Source organism: Acinonyx jubatus, chromosome B2 (genome assembly GCF_027475565.1).
Source record: "Acinonyx jubatus isolate Ajub_Pintada_27869175 chromosome B2, VMU_Ajub_asm_v1.0, whole genome shotgun sequence".
NCBI lineage: Eukaryota > Metazoa > Chordata > Mammalia > Carnivora > Felidae > Acinonyx > Acinonyx jubatus.
In genome coordinates this window covers 110,113,219-110,131,337 of record NC_069385.1, presented here as the reverse complement: position 1 = coordinate 110,131,337, position 18,119 = coordinate 110,113,219, and the positions used below count along the sequence as shown (strand labels likewise).

At 50.7% G+C, this 18,119-nt stretch overlaps 1 protein-coding gene across 4 annotated transcripts in view; it reads right to left on the bottom strand.

Annotated features, from left to right (window-relative positions):
• Positions 1-693: 693 nt before the first annotated feature.
• CCND3 (cyclin D3) overlaps positions 694-18,119 on the bottom strand; it is a 96,329-nt gene continuing 78,903 nt past the window's right edge. For 2 of the 4 annotated variants that reach the window (XM_015071265.3, XM_015071264.3), the window contains 4 exons: positions 6,434-6,649; positions 3,281-3,440; positions 2,400-2,536; positions 694-1,900 (listed from right to left, as the gene is read on the bottom strand). In XM_015071265.3, the coding sequence (XP_014926751.1) occupies positions 1,733-1,900; positions 2,400-2,536; positions 3,281-3,440; positions 6,434-6,604 (636 nt within the window). In that variant the 5' untranslated portion in view covers positions 6,605-6,649 and the 3' untranslated portion in view covers positions 694-1,732. Of the gene's footprint in view, positions 1,901-2,399; positions 2,537-3,280; positions 3,441-6,433; positions 6,650-7,512; positions 9,303-18,119 lie in introns of those variants that run through there. The other 2 variants (XM_027057777.2, XM_027057778.2) reach the window with 2 other exon arrangements.

Genomic DNA, 18,119 nt, shown 5'->3' with positions numbered 1-18,119 from the left:
TAGAACGCTGCTTATTTGCTTTTGAAAACGTGAATTCGTTCCAACCCAGTTAATGCATTTGGGAAGAAGTTGATCACAAGTTTCCCGTTTATATGCAGTTTTCTCTAAGAAACACTAGGTGGGAACTGCCCAGCGGAGGCCAGCCAGGCGACACCACCTGCACGTGCCTCCGACAAGTACCCAGAGCAGCCTCTGCTCACCTTGCATGGAGAGCCACACCCACACCTGGTGGCTTCGCTCCCCTTCCACAGCCTTCTGACCTCTGCTTCCACATACTTCAGGTCTTTTCCAAGATAAAAGGGCTGTGTCCTAGTATAGGTTTCTTAACCTTTCAAACTGAAAACTGGATTATCCACTTTATTTCCTTTAAGAAATGTGTCACTCATTAAGTTTTTTTGAGTATTGTGCCTCAAGCCCGGTTTCCCATGAGCCCTGTGGTTTTTATTGTGCAATTTTGCATGGTGCAGTGAATTTTAGGAATGTGTACATCCCATTGTAAAGCAGAGCTGACTATACCTGGGGCAGAAACCAAATGACCCACAAAGCCTGAAATATTTACTTCCTGGCCCCTTACAGAAATGGCTTGTGGTAATCGCTGCATGATGACCCTTGACTTCTGCCCTGCTTCCCTCATGCAGCCCAGAAACGGCTTTTCCCCATAGCACCATCCAATCCAAGAAGCCAAAGCCAGGCTTATTCCAGAATCTTTATTAAGGTAGCATGATGGTCCCGGGCCACCAGCCTGGACCTTGTGGCTGTAGGAAAGACCTGTGTCAACAGGGCTCGCCTCCCTCTCCAGACAGGGGCTCAGTCACCTCCAGTTTATCCCTACTCCATCCCCCACCCCCAGAGAATGGGGCAGAGGGCCAGAGGGAGAGGAGGGCATGGCCCTACCCCAGGCTGTAGCAGCTCCTTGGCCACAAAGATCCTCCAGCCAGTAGCAGAGGGGAGGGATGCAGCAACCACCAGGGTTACCACCGCGTGTGGGGTCGATGGGCCCCACCACACCCTCTTTCAGTTGTCCTCAAAGCAATTAATAAATTAAAACAACTTCTTCCTTCAGCACTAACCCCCCTCATTCACACAGGAGAAGCTGAGCGGAAAGCAAAGCAAGGAGGGATTGGTTGGTTCTTGCCCGCCCCTCGGACAGAGGCCTGGTCCCTCCCTCTAGGAGCAGCTGCGCGCACAGATTATATTGGGGCCTCCAAAGCGTGTCAGGAGGAGCTGTCCAGACTGTTTCCCGTCACACATGTCTATCATCATCTCTGAAATCTCTTCAGAAAGACCCCAATCCAAATACACGAACTCTGGAAGGTGCAACACCTTTACAAGGCACTGGGGGCATTTTGGCATTTGAGAACACGAGAGCCCCAGAAATAAGGGGGCCTCAAAAAGGAACGCTGGTGCATGTATTTTACCTACTTCAATTTCATTTCCGACCAGCCTGGCCCACCGCCAGCTAGGATCAGGGAAAGAGCAGAGCCGGTCAGATGCAGGGAAAAGGAGGAGCCTGGCGGGCCACCCAAACACGGCTGGCCAGGCCCCTTAGTGCACACTGCAGGGATAGGTAGGGCCTGCCCCCTTCATCTTGGCGAGGGGCGAACAGGAGGGGGCCCCCTCAGGCTTCCGATGTGGCGTGGCGTGGCGTGGCGTGGTTCGTTCCTGCAGGGAGGGGGGGTGGCGGTGTCCCCTCCTCTGCTGCCAGTGGCCACTGGAGGGGGCCTCTCCGGGGCTACAGGTGAATGGCTGTGACATCTGTGGGAGTGCTGGTCTGGCTGGGCCCCTGGCTACTGGAGCCCCTGGGGGCTTTGGGCGCCGGGCTGGGCGAGGTCTGGGCGGCTTCTCTGAGGCTCTCCCTGAGCGCAGCTTCAATCTGCTCCTGACAGGCCCGCAGGCAGTCCTGCAAACACGGGGGAACAGCAAAGAGTGACTGCTGGGTGGAGGGCAGAAGGTCCCCTTTGGAATGAAGGGTCTGCTTCCCACCCCCACAGCATCTGGCAGCAGATGCGGGTGAGGGACACCTTCCAGCACACAGGGAAGTTGGGAGGTTAGGCCACAACCCAGCCCCAGGAATCAGCCTTCAGTTCTAAGAAACTGGCAAGAGGATGTGGCAAGGGAGTGTGAGAGCAGCCCAATAATCTGACAGCAGCTCCCCCACCCTCACTCTTGCACATCATTTGGCAGGAAAAGGGCACCCAGGAACAGTGCCCTTCAACCCACCCAAGCCACCTGCTCTTCTCCAGACCAAGACAGAAGGCCACAGAAGCCCCAGGGGTGGGGCACCTGAAACCAGGAGTGGAGACCAGGCTAGGGATGCATTCCTCCCTCTGCTGGAGGCTCAGGGAATTGCACTGCTTGAGGAAGTGCTGACCGGCCACAGCCGGTGCCCCTGCACTCACCACCTCTGTGCCTGTGATCCCTGCCAGCAGCTCTGTGAGCTCGTCCCCAGTCGTGGAGCACGCGCCCAGGCCTTGCACTGCAGCCCCAATGCTGCCCGTGGCGATCATGGACGGTGGGTACATGGCAAAGGTGTAATCTTGGAAAGGAAGAGGGAACCATGAGGCAAAGGCTTAAAAGATCACAGCCAGCACGGACTTCCTACTGCTCCAAAAATGCCAGGCAGCGAGAATAGAGCTGAGGGCATACCAGAAACCCCAGCAGTGAGTACTATAAGAGCAACGAGGGAGAAAGGCAGGAAGGGGCCTCTCCTAGAGAGGACCAGGGTGAACAGGAAACTTGCACAAGTGTGTCTGCTCCAAGGTGGTCGGTGTGCCAGGGACCAGAGGGTGAAGGAGTCTCTCCCTGGTGTGGAAACAAAACCAGGGTCAAGAGACCTTGGTTGTGCTCCCAACTTAATGACTGTGAGACCCTGAGCAAGTCACTTCTCCAAGCCACTTACAGACTGGTGGTCTCTAAAATCCCATACAGCTCTGCAGCGCCTGGGTGGCTCAGTTGGTTAAGTGTCCAACTTCAGCTCAGGTCATGATCTCTTGGTTCACGAGTTCGAGCCCCGTGTGACAGCTCAGAGCCTGCTTCAGATTCTGTGTCCCCTCTCTGCCCCTCCCCCACTCACACTGTGTCTCTTTCAAAAATAAACACTAAAAAGAAAAAAAAAAATCCCATACAGCTCTGATCATGTTCTGCTGCCTCTTCTGAGCCTCCAGAAGAGAGATAATATTGACAAATTTTGAGAGGAGTATGAAGCAGAATCCAGTTACCTCCCACCCTTCCAAGTATTTGTATTTCCCTCACCTGGCAAAAATGTATATAGGGCTCTTACCTGTAGCACAAAGGGCCAAAAAGGTCTGGGCATGTTTCTTGACCAAGGCCTGCCGGTCACGGGGCAGAGAGAGCCGGTGCAGAATGAGGGCCAGGAAATCATGGGCAATCACAGCAGCTAGGTCCCACTTGAGCTTCCCCAGGACCAGCACCTCCCAGTCCTGGTGTTTGGGAAAGAGGGTGGAGTCAGTGGCTGAAGAAGGGAAGGGTAGGGAGTAAAGCAGAAATGTCACAGGGAAGGAAGCCCATCAAACTTGAAGGCGAGGGCCCCAGTTCTGCTTCTGGGTTTAAGGACCGGCGTTGTGGAGTAGGGAGTCCAGGGCGCGGAAGAATTGGGGGCACTTGCTTTGAGCATCTACTGCTCATTTACAAGGTGCCAGAACTACGTGTTTGATATGAACTGTCTCTTTCAATCCTATTTGGTTCTCTTTCGGGGGCCAATAAGCCAGGCCTTCTCCTGACTTCGTGCAGGGCTCGGAGTACTTCTCCGGCCAAGGTTGAACGAAAAGACTGCAGCGGCAGGCATCACAACCTTGAGCCTCCTCTGGGGTGAAGCAGAAAGGCTCTCCGTAATCCCAAGGATTTGTGAAAGGGGAGATCACCACTAGCCTCTCCAGTCCTGCATCCCAGCCAAGTCGGCACCTCTTGAAGACACCCAAATGAGCGTGAGGCCGCGCCTCCTGTGACACACCCACTGAACCAACCCTGAGGTTCCTCAAAGGAGAGGTTGCCCAACTAAGCCACATCCCACAGTGTTGGTGGGACACTGGGGGTGAGTCCTGAGACACAGCACCCCACGCCACCTGGAACCACAGTGGCTAGCGTCACTGAAATCTCAGGAAGCGAAGCAGAGGCCCAGCTAGGCAGGACGGATCCAGGCGATCCTTGAGGGACCAAATAGCATCTCCACCTGCCCACAGCTACGTCCTGGGGGAGGCTGGGCGCCCCACCCAATCCACTCATCTGAGGTTCCTAGTCCTGGCCCCATTTCTGAGTTGCACACATGAGGATTTCTTCACTGTTTTATCACAGGAAGGAACTCTCGGGTTTGGCCCCTTACTAAGGCAGAAATGGCAACCCCACCCAACCTCTTCCAGGCCGTCAGTCACAGCTGTCCCTCTCCCGGCCCCCGCCTAGGTGTCATCCTCCTAAATCAGCCCCAAGCCTCTCACAGGGCCCTACAGAAAAGGGCCTGGCCCAGAGCCAAAAGAAGTTGGGCCGAGAAGCCAGCATTCTACTCATGCTTGCCCCAGTTCTCTAGCTCCTAACCCAGAAGTGATCAGAAAGCACCTACCCTCCAAGGAAAGATCTGGAAGGCAACTTGCAATGGGGGTCTCCCTGTGGGGAGGCATGGAAGGAGGGGGTCCCATGTGAGGGAAGGCAGCCACCCTACCCTGTATCTGGGCAACTCCTGAGAATCTCAGCCCTCGCCTGGTGGGGAACACACCCCTGGGAGCGATTAGTGGTGGTGGCTGGCAGCTCGTATCACATCTGTAGGCTTTAAGGCCACCTGGGCTAGCCTGGAGACCCAGACCCAGACCCTCCTCAGCCGCTTCAGTGCAGTGCTGAGGCAGGACGGGGACCTTTCCCTCCTTCTCTGGGCCTCGACCCCCTCTGCTGCAACAAGGGTTTGGACTGACTGGAGTTCTGTGCAGTCCCTTCCAACTCTGTCCTTGTAAGAAGACATCTGCACACTCCACCCCCGGCTCAGGCACAGGGAAAAGATGAAGAGTCCTTGTGGCCTGTTCTGAGAGACTACCCTCACACAAAGGCACACACACCATGCCAGTCTTTTCACAAAAAGGAAGTACCCTTCTACCTTCCAGCCCAAACCCCTCCAGAAACATCTTGCTCGCTGGCCCTGGAAACCAGCTCCACCTTCAGACTTGCCAAAAACTACCAGATTCATCACAAAGAGCCTTGGGGCCTCCCGGATTCCCAACTCTGGCCTCCTACTCCCATCTCAGAGAGCTACTTGGCAGGAAGAGGAATCCTGTTCCTCGACAAGCAGCAGTCGGGGGCCCCAGTACCCTGGCTTCCCGGCCAGCCAATCACAGCAGCCTGCATACTGCCCTCCTCCCCGGGAGATGGGGCCCAGAGACTCCTCTCAGGGTCAGAAGAAGACTTGGCCGCCGCGGAGCAAGGTGGAGGAAGGTGCCAGCTCACCCATCCTCTCCCCCAGGCCCCCCAGGAGATGATCCGCCTGCCCTGAATAACCTCTTCCAGATCCAAGCGGCTTCCCCACCTCCTCTCCAGGCTCAGTGGGGGAAAGAGAGCCTTGACTCCCTTGCCCTGCCTCGGGAAGAGCCCAGCCCAAGTTCCCAGCAAGGGGCCCAGGGAGCCACTTCCCAAACCACAGGAGTGACAGCAGCTCCCCACAGGGTTATGAAAGACCTCGGTCAGAGTGGGTGGGCCAGGGGAGGGGGCATCATTATCACATCGGAAGCAGCTGCAGTTCAGCTCCCGGGCTATCCCCCAGCTCTGGCCTTTGGCTAAGGGGGAAAGGGAGAGGTGATCCCACCAGGCCTGAAGCAGCTGCTCGAGTTCCTCAGAACGAGGACCTGGAAGGAGCTAGCTCTTCTGGGATAGAAAAGGAAGGAAAGAAGGTGGGATGACAACTCCTTGGCCCTTCCTGAGAGCAATCGGGGCCTGACTTTAATTGGCTCTAGGAGGCTTTTCAATCACAAAGTCCACACTGGGATAAAGACTCAACCAAGGCAGCCCCCTCCCCCACATGAAGCACATTCCACTCCCCCACTCCAGTGGGGGTGTGCAGGCATGTCCTTTTGCTGCCAATAAATAACTCATGGTGGCTGTGTAAACCCAGAGGCAAAGTACTAGTGAGTATAGACATGCAGTTTGACTTGCTGCTATCTGGGGGAAAGACCAGGAAGGAATGGCACCCCCTGGAGGTCAGGAGAAGGGGATTCAATTCATGCTGGCAGCTCAAGCTTGGAGGCCGCGGTTAGCTACCCTGACCGTCTGACTGTCCTCCACACTGCCGTATCTTTTGTCCAAAAAAAAGTAATAATAATAAAATAAAATCGGTTCTGCTACCCTCCCCAGGGGCAGAAAGTTTCTGAGGTCTTGGCCTTCCTTTTCCTGGTAAGTGTGGTGACAGTATGTAGGGGGGTGGGGAGAGTTATGCACGCACCCGCAGCTGGCGGGGAGAGACAGAGTGGTCGGTGTAGATGCACAGTTTTTCGATGGTCAGGGGCGTAGTCTCGCGCAGCTTGGAGGCCAGCAGCATGCAGACCGCACCCAGGAGCTGCAACTGCGCCTTTCGGGTGGGGACGCAGGACAGGTAGCGATCCAGGTAGTTCATGGCCAGGGGGAAGACTTCCTCCTCACAGCGCTGCTCCTCACAAACCTGGGGGAGGGCGCACAGTCACTTCCAGGGCAGGGGCATGGGGAACGCAGCAGCACTAAAGGGGGGGGCGTTGAAGGGAAGTGGATGAGGGGCAAAAAAATGGGGGGGGGGTAACCTTCTGAGACAAGGACTAATACGGAGGATGCGCCTTCCCTAAGGTGACGCCCCCCACTTCCTCCGCGTAGCCTGCCTCCTTCCCCCTCCCCTGGGGGGTGGGGGTACGCCAGAGGCTCCCTTCCTCAAGGATTCCAAACTGAGACTGCCCTCCCCCATCGCAAGAAGGGGGTTGAGGGACGGAAGAGTTAGCCACGGTGGGCAGAGAACTGGGACCTTACCCCCATTACCACCACCCACTGCACACACCCAAAGGGAAGGGAGGAGACTCCAGCCGCTGCCTCCCGCACTTTTCATTTCCCTGACTGCCGGAACAGCGCGCGCGCCACCCCCACTGTCTTCCCCGCCAGAACCCCGCGACAGACACAGGAACCGGCTCTGGGGCGGGGGCGGCCGAGCCCAGGGTTTTCCAGGCGCGCTCTCCCGAGCAATCCGAGCGGGAGAGGGAAGCAGGAGACGCTGAGAGAAGCCGGAGGGGAGAGGGTGGCCCCGGTCCCGCTTTCCTGGCCCGAAGGAAGGGTTAGGGAGGGTGCCGAACGACCGGCAGTCAGAGTTAGGGCTGGGGAAGGGAAAGGGACACCACGGAGGCAGTCGGCTGGCTGCGGTGCCCGAGTGAGAGACCAGGCCCCGGGGATCTGAGCCACCGAAGCATCTTGCTCATTGTTGTTGAGACCAGGATGTCCCCACAGGGCGGCCCGGAGATGTCCGGAGCCGGGCGGCGGGGGAGGGGAGACCCTTCCGGGAGATACCTCCAGCATCCAGTACGCCAGCATCTTCCGCATGTGCGGCTTGATCTCCCTCTGCACACACTGGAAGTAGGAGGCGCGGGGCACGTAGCGCTCCTCCAGGCGGAGCAAGCTCTGCAGGACACGCTGGTCCCCCAGCAGTCGCGGGTCCGGCCCGGCCCGGGGCGCGTGCCGGGTGCCCTCGCAGCACAGCAGCTCCATACTCGGGCAGCGCACGGGCGGGCGGGAGCTGGGGCTCGCGAGCCAGAACGCAGGCGGCGGTCGGGACTGCGCGGGGCGCGGGTCTGGCGCTGGCGCTGGCACTGCGCGGCCGAGCCCCAGCCCGCCCGCGCCGGCGCGCGCGCCGCTTCCCTGACAGGCGCCCCGCCCCTCGCGACGATGTAGCAACCGTGGAATGCGAGCGTCTCAACGCGCAAGGGGCGGGGCCGCCGGAGCCCCAGACGGAAAGGGCTGGCTGGCCGCCCCCTCCCCCCGGGCGGCCGCATTGGTCCGCGGGGCGCGGGCCGGCCGGCTTCCGGGCGCTCCCGGCCCTTCTGACCACCCGCGGGAGAGAAGCTCCTTGGAGGTGGGCCTCTTCCCCTCCGACGAGCCCTCCCCTTTTGCTTCTCAGACGCTAGCCTCCCGGGAAAGAACTTTTTTCCAAAGGTTATTCATTCATTCGACAAACCCTACTTCACCCGCTGATTGCTCTGGGCAATATGAATGATAATCGACTGGGCACTTCGTAGTGCACAACGACCTAAGCACTTAACGTGTAGCAACTTATTAACTCCTCACGAAAACTCTCAGGTGTTAAACTGATTTCGCAGATGATGAAACTGAAGCACAGCGCGGGTAACAATCATAGTTAGCCCGTGGCAGAGCCAGGACCTGGAAGCTGAAGTCTGGCTCCAGAATCTGTGCTCTACACCACTGCTACTTAAACTGCGATCCCCAGACCAACAAAAACGGCACTCCCCGAGAGCTGGTTAGAAGTGGCCCACCGAGACGAGCCGGATCAAAATCTGCATTTCAACAAGATCCCTGCTGATCCCCGTGCACATTAAAGTATGAGAAGGGCCGGTCTAAATCTGCATATTACACAAATACAACCGGGCGGAAAGGCCAAGGATTCAAGGCCTCACCTTGTCATTCAGTTGGCTGTGTGGCCTTGGACAAGCCCCGAAGTCGGCCTTAGTTTCTGTTTGAGGAAAACGTGGGCGGAGAAACTAGATCCTCTGAGAAGGAGTTTCTAGCTCAGACTCTATAAACCTACTTCCCAAACTTTGGGTTACTTTGCAGTTTCCCCAAAGCTGGATTCTACATGACCAAGAGGCAGACCACAGGCCTCCAGTAAGGCTTCAAATGGGAGGAGGCCTTGGGGATCCCTGCCTCTCCTGGGGCCCTCCCGAGGAAGGAGCCACAGAAGTGACTTGTTAAGAGACAGGACACTGTTACAGCAAGTTCTACGCTAAACATTCTCTCAGTGAGTTGTTCCGTTTTATAGAATACATTTTACCGTCATTTTCATATCATGGAAATGTTCGTTTACATTCTAGAAAACTTCGACAATATGGATAAGACACACAAAAAAGGAAGTAACAGCTACCTACAATTTCTCCAGAGAAGACCCCTCAAAATGTCAATGTTTATTTTTTCTACAATTGTTCTGTGAATGAACACATATTTTTAGGAATAAGATCACTGCAAGCTGTTTTGTAAGCTGGCTTTTCACCCCACTAAAAAAAATACTGTTAGGACTTCTCCATGTCATTAAATATTCTATGTATTTTTTCTTAATTTTTAAAAATTTTATTTATTTTAGAGAGAAAGGGAGCATGCAAGCGGGGGAGAGAGGCGGGGAGAGAGAGAGAGAGAGACAGAGAGAGAGAGAGAGAGAGAGAGAGAGAGAGAGAGAGAATCTCAAACAGGCTCCAGGCTCAGTGTGGAGCCCTTCCCAGGGCTCAATCCCACAACCCTGTGATCATGACCTGGGCCAAAATCAAGAATAGGGCACTCAATGACTGAGCCACCCAGGAGCCCCTAAATAGTGTACATTTTCAATGGCTACGTAGTATGCCACTGGTGAATGCATTATAATGCATTTTACCAAAGCTGAATTATTGGAAATCTAACGTGTTTCTAGTTCTTCCCTATTAAAAACAATACAGCAAAATGCTTTTGTGGTATCTTTGTGCATACTCATGATTGTTTCTAGAAGTGAATTAATTTCTAGAAGTGGAATTTCTCAATGTAAGGTTATGAAACATTCCAAGGCTTTTGATACAGTTCTTATTACCAAATTTTCCTGCTGAAAGGCTGAGCCAATCTAATGAACAAACATTAGAAAACTTGAAGAAAAAACGAACACTACCAGCTGGAGAGATGAAAATGGCATATTAACAATTACATATATTTTTAATTCAAGAACCCTTGTTGTATCAACATGTATCTGTGCCATGTGCCTTGTGTGATCTTGTAAGTCCTTTACTCCTGTCTTCAAAAACACAAACATGCAGTTTCTTCAGCTACTTATTCATTGCAATGCACTCTTTCATTAAAGAGAACAATACATTTAAAATTAAAAAGTTTAGGTATGAAGTTATGGAAGGAACAAAGATGTTGAAGTGTAAGAAGCTTTTAGGGTGCAGGAGAACTAAAAACATATAGCTTTTGAAATAAGTACAGAACCAGAAACTAGATCTGTCCTGAAGGAAGGTGTTTCTTTACTTTTAGAATTACTGCGTAGGACTATTGAGATAAGAAAACTGTACCTTTGATAAGACAGCAAATCACCATTATTTTTTATCTTAAAATTTTTTCCAGTTTTATTGAGATACAATCGACATATATATTAGTTATATTAGTTATATTAATTTAAGGTATACAACCGAGGGATTTGATATATGTAAATGTTGCAAAATGACTACCACAATAAATTTAGTTAACATCTGTCTCCTCACATAGTTACATTTTTTCCTTCCGATGAGAACTTTTAAGATCCGCTCTCTTAGCAACTTGCAAATACACAATATTGTTAACTATAGTCACCATGTTGTGCATTACATCTCCAGAACTCATCTACCTTATAATTAAAAGTCTGGACCTTTTGACCACCTTTTGCCACTTCCCTCAGCCCCCCAAACCTCCCCACTCCCTGCCTCTGACAACCAACAATCTGTTCTCTGTGTCTGAATTTGGTTTTCTTAGATTCCACATACAAATGAGATCATATATAAAAAAAAATAAGATCATATAGTAGTTATCTTTCTTTGTCTGACTTGTTTCATTTAATGTAATGCCCTCAAGGTCTGTCAATGTTGTTGTAAATGGCAGGATTTTTTTTTATGGCTGAATGATCTTTCATTATATATATTATACACACACCCACACACACACACACACATACATATGCCACATGTTCTTTATGGAGAAAAACTGGAAAGATAAAAAGCGGAATATCAGTAAGAATATTGACTATTATTAGACATTTACATTTCTTATGTAAATTACCTATTTATATCCTTTGCCCATTCTTTTATAGGAATTGTTTTTATTGATTTATAAGTGCTCGTTACATTGAAAGAACACTAACCCCTTTTCATATTTTTTCTTTATCATATATTTTGCAAAATTTTTTTTTGGTTCATCATTTGCCTTTTATTTTTGGTTCATGGTAGATTTCTTTTTTCTGTTTCTTTTTTTTACAAATAGGTTTTAATTTTATATAGCCTTATCTATTGATATTTTCTGTAATGACTTATGCCTTTGAATCATGCTTTGCCCATCTTAATATTATAGAAGCATTACAAGAAAGCATAGGAAATATTTATAGGTGATTTTTTTTTTTATCACCGAGGGAACTTGTTGAAAATGCAGTTTTCTGGGCCCGGCCTCAGGGCTTTTCATTCTTCAAGTCTGTAATGAGGCCCCCAAAATCTGCATTTCCAAGAGTACATACTATAAAGTTGGGTTGTTGGGTTTTTTTGTTTGTTTTATTTGAGAGAGAGACCCCGCATTTGCACAAGCCTGCAAGCAGGGGAGGAGCAGGGGAGGGGGGAGAATCCCAAGCCGACTCCAAGCTGTCAGCACAGAGCCTGCAACACACAGCCCAACATGGGACTCAACCTCAGGAACCACTGAGATCATGACCTGAGGTGAAATCAAGAGTCGCACACTTAACCCACTGAGCCACCCAGGTGCTCCAGGTGTTTTTATGATGTGTAAATTGTGACCTACATTTATTCATGACATCTTATTAAGTGGGGCTGTTGCCTTACTTTTCCCAAATTATCACCCAAATGTCCATGACACTGATTTAACAATCAGTTCTTTCCTTATCACCCACTTCTCTGCTCTAAGCACCCCTTGGCCTGGTCCTTGCACTTCACAGTATGGCTTATTTGGGACATTCAGGGTCAAAAAACTTCACTGGGAATTGGCCCTCAGAATCCCTTCACCTTGCATCTAAGGAAATTCACCTGGTCTTTACCCCAATATCAAGCACAAAAGTGCTTAAGAAAAACACCAAAAGCTCATTTAGTCTGAAATAACCATGGTCCTTCTAAGAGAACTTGTCTTCAACTACAGCGAGAGGTATGTAAGTTAGCACAGAAAATTCCAGTTAGACAATATGAGAAAGGAAACAATCTTCTTCTATGCAGACCTCTACAAACACGACCGGACCTCTCACTGCCCTCCTTATCTCTTCAATCCCCCTTCTACCACTGGCCAGCCCGTTTATGCTCTCTGCTCCATTTATTTAGTCATCCTTTCAGACCCAACTAGGGTCCACCCTCTCCCAAGAAACCTTCCTAGAACAATCCGACTACAGGAACCAATCCTCTGGCCTCCAAACTTCTGTGGATCCAACTGTACATGCCCTAAAACTAAACATTTGGCTGGCTGGTTCTGGATCTGCTCTCTGTCCCTATCCAGAGTGTAGCTCCTAGAAAGGGAAAGAGAATCCATATGTATTGAGAGCCAACAATGTGGCAGGCACCGGGCAGGGTGTTTATCATCCACCATCTCACCCTCTAAGAATTGTTTTGGGGATGGGAAAACTGACGTACCAATGGAATTAAATAACGTACTGAAGGTCCGCTTAGCTCCCCCGAAACCATACACTTTTTAACTGTATGCTGCCTCTACTTAAGGAGGGGACCGTGTCCTTTATGTGTGTCTCTTCTACGAGACCTAGCACTGGGCTGTGACCACCAGCAATAATATCAGTCTTTGGGGCCCCTGGGTGGCTCAGTCAGTTAAGCGTCTGACTTTGGCTCAGGTCATGATCTCACAGTTCGTGGGTTCGAGCCACGTGTCCGGCTCTGGGCTGACAGCTCAGAGCCTGGAGCCAGCTTCGGATTCTGAGTCTCCCTCTCTCTCTGCCCCTCTCCCACTCACACTCTGCCTCTCAAAAATAAATGAACATTAAAATAATAATAATATCAGTCCTTTGTGGAGAGCTCACTGTATCCTGGGTACCTACCCAGTAGGTATTCAATGATCCCATGTTCCCCATCAACGTTATGAGAAGTATATGATTATTTCCCCCCATTTTACATAAAAGGAAACTAATACTCAGGGCAGCTAAATAATTTGCCCAAGTTCACACAGGACGTCAGGGGCGGGAGCAGGATTCAACCCAGGCAGTCTGGCTGCAGAGTCCCTGCTCTTCACTGATTCCTTCTTCTGCCTCTCGTGCTAGTCCGAGAGGGTGTGTTGATTTACGAGTTGTTGATTTACTGAGGAAGAGGCACACAGAGACTGCCCGTCCGGGAAGGTAAGGGTGTGAACTTGTACCCTGGGAAAGGGAGCTCCTGGCGAGCAGGGCATTTTGAGGGATACCTCGGCCTCGCCCCTGGCTGGGACTGCCATGCCCAGAGCTGAGTCATCCTGAACCTCCAGGGCCCAGGAGCTAGTCAGTGACGAGCCGGCTGTCCTCTAAAGGGGCAGGTGAGCACTAGATCAGAGCGGTTCCTGGAATGTTGGCTGATCTGCCTGGGCACTTCAACAACCACCTCTACCTCAAAGGAATAGGGGCTCCCCTTGTTTTTTGTAAGGAAAAAAAAACAAAACAAAAAAACACGACATAGCAATGACCAGGGCCAATATGGGAGGAGTTTCTGCCCAGGTGCACTCAATCAGAAAAAGTTACTCAATGAAACGGCCAGTTAGAGGAGGGGTGGGAATGGAATGTCACAGGCCCGATGAAAAGCCCCAAGAAGGAAGCATTACAATGCTCTCTTCCTCCTCTTCTTCTCCCACTCCTCCTCCCCTTTGCCACTGAAATGTCCCCATCTGGGAACTGAGGGGGTGAACAAAGTGATGGGTGAGGCCCAGCTCCCCCCCACCCCCCCCCCCCAACCCGGCCTGTCTCTGGTCTCCAGGCTGTGGCTCGGTTACCTTCAGACCCATTCAGAGGACAGGTAGAGGCAAGGCAGGCTTGGGGGAGGGGAAGGCTCTGGAGTCAGGCTGCTGGAGTTCAAAGCCTCATGACTCTGAGGGAGTTACTGGAACCGCTCTTTTTCTGTTTCCTCTTTTGTCTGATGAGGATAACGCTCTTATGGCATGGTGAGATTCTGAGGACGAACCATCTCACACTGCCTGGCACACAGTGAGCCCTCAAAAGCAGTAGTTTCTGTTGTCGTTGTTTTGGCCTCTCTCCAGGAGCACCCTTTCCGCTATGGACATGCACCCAGAACCCCTCAGAGAAAAGCAAAAGTCTGAGCGGCAGAAGCCCTCCTCCTTCCCGGTATGGAAGCTGTAGCAAACATCTATGACCCAGCTCGTGATGTGAAGTGTATGGGGTGGGGGGAGGGTTGGTAAATACTGCAGGGCCCGGCCTGGGGCCACGCTGCTCGGCACTCCCTCTATACCACCTATCCGTGCCTCAGTTTCCTTTTCTGAAAATGAGGATAATAGTAGCACCTCCCCTACAGAGCAGCTGTGAGGCTGAAAACAGGCTCTTATGTGTAAAACACATAGAACAGTGCCTGACATATGGTGAGCCATTAAAAAAGTTAATTGGGACTGTGGCACTTAAAGGCACAAACTTCTTTTTTTTTTTTAACGTTTATTTTTGAGACAGAGAGAGACAGAGCAGGAATGGGGGAGGGTCAGAGAGAGGGAGACACAGAATCCGAAACAGGCTCCAGGCTCCGAGCTGTCAGCACAGAGCCCGACGCGGGGCTCAAACTCACGGACCGCGAGATCATGACCTGAGCCGAAGTCGGCCGCTTAACCGACTGAGCCACCCAGGCGCCCCAAAGGCACAAACTTCTTTACCCATATGGACTATTTATGATAATAAATGTAATACAACGTATGTGGAGGCAGCTAGAAAATAAAACATGCCAGGGATTGCTATAGCAGTGAAGATCTGGCAAATTCTTTGCCTCAGAAAGGGTGAAGAAGACAGTGTTCCAGTCAACGAAACAATCTAGTATACTAAACACGGTCTCAGGGGCCAGGGAGGGAAAAAATTAAAAAATAAGATAAGGGCACCTGGTGGCTCAGTCGGTTAAGCGTCCGACTTTGGCTCAGGTCATGATCTCACACTCCTGAATTCAAGGCCTGTGTCAGGTTCACTGACGGCTCCTAGCCTGAAGCCTGCTTGGGATTCTGTCTCCCTCTCTCTCTGTCTCTCTCTCTCTCTCTCTCTCTCTCCCAAAAATAAATAAGCATTTAAAAATAAATAAATAATAAAAAAATAAATAAAATAAAATAAAATAAACACAATCTGATATGCCACTATTGCATTTCCTAGTTTTCTGAGAAATGAATGTTGTTTCCTCCCAACGTTTTACTTCAAAATATTTCAAACCTCCAGAAAAGCTGCAGTGAACACTAACATGCCCTTCACCTAAATCCCTGCCAGTTTTGTTGCACCATTTGAGACCTAATTACAAACATCATGACTCCTCATCCCTAAATATTTCAGCCTGGATCTCCTAAGAACGCAACAGTCTCCCACATGACCACAAAACAAATTTACACTAACACAACAGCATAAACAATCTATATACAAAGTTCCCCAGTTGTTCTTACTAATATTCTTTTGTAGCGTTTTTCCTTCTCAACCCAAGATCCCATCAAGGATCATGTTCGCATTGTTACCCTAAATCTTTTTTTTTTCTTCTTTGAGACAGAGAGCACAAGCAGGGGAGGGGCAGAGAGAGAAAGGGACAGAGAGGCAGGCCCTGTGCTGACAGCAGACAGCCTGCTGCGGAGCCCGAACTCGCAAACCATAAGATCATGACCTGAGCTGAAGTCAGACGCTTAACTGACTGAGCCACTCAGGTGCACAGGTTACCCTAACTTTTCGATCTCTTTTACTCTAGGACAGTCTCTGACACTTATTTTTAAAATGTTTACTTTTTTATTTTGAGGGAGAGAGTGTGAGCAGGAGAGAAGCAGAGAGAGAGGGAGAGAGAGAATCCCAAATAGGCTCCACACTGTCAGAGCAATCTCACGACCCACAAGATCGTGACCCGAGCTGAAGCCAAGAGTCTGACACTTAACCAACTGAGCCACCCAGGTGCCCCACCAAACTGAACATAATTTTGTTTTTCCTTAAAGGATTCAGGAGACACTTCAGGGTACATACAGTATTTCAGGTCACAATTTTGAGCACCTGATGTACAATATTTCAAATTGGTAATCTTCAGAAGTATTTGTCCATTCCTCAGTAAAAACTGAGCATATCATTCCTACGTAGAATAATTTATAAGTAATGCCCATACCTGCTACTCTAATATATCATGCCCATTATAGAACATACTAAGACATTTTAGGGGCACCTGGGTGGCTCAGTCCTTTAAGCAAATGACTTCAGCTCAGGTCATGATCTCATGTTTCATGAGTTCAAGCCCCATGTTGGGCTCTGTGCTAACAGCAGCCTGGGGCCTGCTTCTGTTTCCCTCTCTCTGCCCCTCTCCTGCTTGTGCTCTGTCTCTGTCTCTCTCAAAAATAAACATTAAAAAGAAGAAGAGGGGCACCTGGGTGGCTCAGTCGGTTAAGCGTCCAACTTCGGCTCAGGTCATGATCTCACGGTCCGTGAGTTCAAGCCCCATGTCGGGCTCTGTGCTGACAACTCAGAGCCTGGAGCCTGCTTCGGATTCTGTGTCTCCCTCTTTCTCTGACCCTCCCCGGTTCATGCTCTGTCTCAAAAATAAATAAAAACGTTAAAAAAAAATTTTTTTTAAACCCAAAAAACAAAAAAAAACCACACAAAGTCTCAACACAGCACTTGCGGGCATCATTACCAATCAGAGAAATCAGAGCTGGCATGTGAGGTGACCTGTTCTCTGTTTCTGTTTCACATCGGAGGCTGCCTTCTTGGCTACTCCACGGGATGTCCAACGGGCACCTTTAAATTCAACTTCTCCAAAACTGAGATCCTAATCTTTCCCCCACCAAAAATGCTCCTCCCACAGGCTTCCCCCTATCAGCAAATGGCAACTCCATCCTTCCAAAACAAGGGCCAAAATACTTGGTGTCACCCCTGACGCCTCTCTTTCAAATCCCACATCCGTCCACCAGCAGAACACAGACGCGCTACTTTCAAAGCATCTCGAGAACCACCCTCTTCTCTTCTCCTCTGCTACCTCTCTGGTCCAAATTCAATTCTTCTTTGTCCTTATTGGTCCCCCACATCCATCCCATCACCTATTTCTGGTTGATTCTATGCCCCCAATACATCTCCAATCCCTCCCTTTTTTCTGTTTCCACTGCCACCACTCTGGCACTGTTGCACCAGCTGGATTACTGTGGTATAGCCTCCCAACGGGGGTCCCTAATCCACCCTTACGCCCCCCCCCCCACTGCCCTCATCTAGACACAGTGGTGCCCTAGTGGCTCCCATTTCACTCCTGGTGACTGCCAAAGCCCTCATGGTGCCCTGAAGATCCTACGTGATCTGCTCCCACCCCATTTCCCACCATTCTCTCATGCACTCAGCTATTTTTTTTTAATGTTTCTTTATTTTTGAGAGAGACAGAGCGAGAGAGAGAGAGAGAGAGACAGAGCACGAGCATAGGAGGGGAAGAGAGGGAGACACAGAATCCGAAGCAGGCTCCAGGCTCTCAGCTGTCAGCACAGAGCCCGACGCGGGGCTTGAACTCACAAATCATGAGATCATGACCTAAGCCAAAGTCAGAGGCTTAACCAACTGAGCCACCCAGGCGCCCCACACTCAGCTATTTCTGGAACAGACACGACATGTGTCACTAACATCCTAGATCTGTTTATAGTTTGTCCACTCCCTCACCACCCCACCAAAACAGAATGGCACCTGATCCATAGTAGGTGTCCAAAAAAAACCCAAAAAACAAAAAACAGACAAACCCTTCTTTGAATAAATGAATGAAACAAACTGGATGTAAGAAAAATGCCAACATAAGCCTCACAATAAATGGCAACCTGTTCCAGGTAAAGGAGCTGGTGCGGAGGCGTGGGGCTGGGCACAGGGGCGGCACCTGTCGCACCCAAAGCTGGGAGGTAACTAGCTGCTCAGCTCCAGCCTTCGGCCACGCAGTGGTAATGAGTCCTGCTGCACATGCCCTTTGTTTTCAAGGCACACATCATGCTCTAGGGATTGGATCTGAGGGGCGGAGGCAGTTTGCAATCTC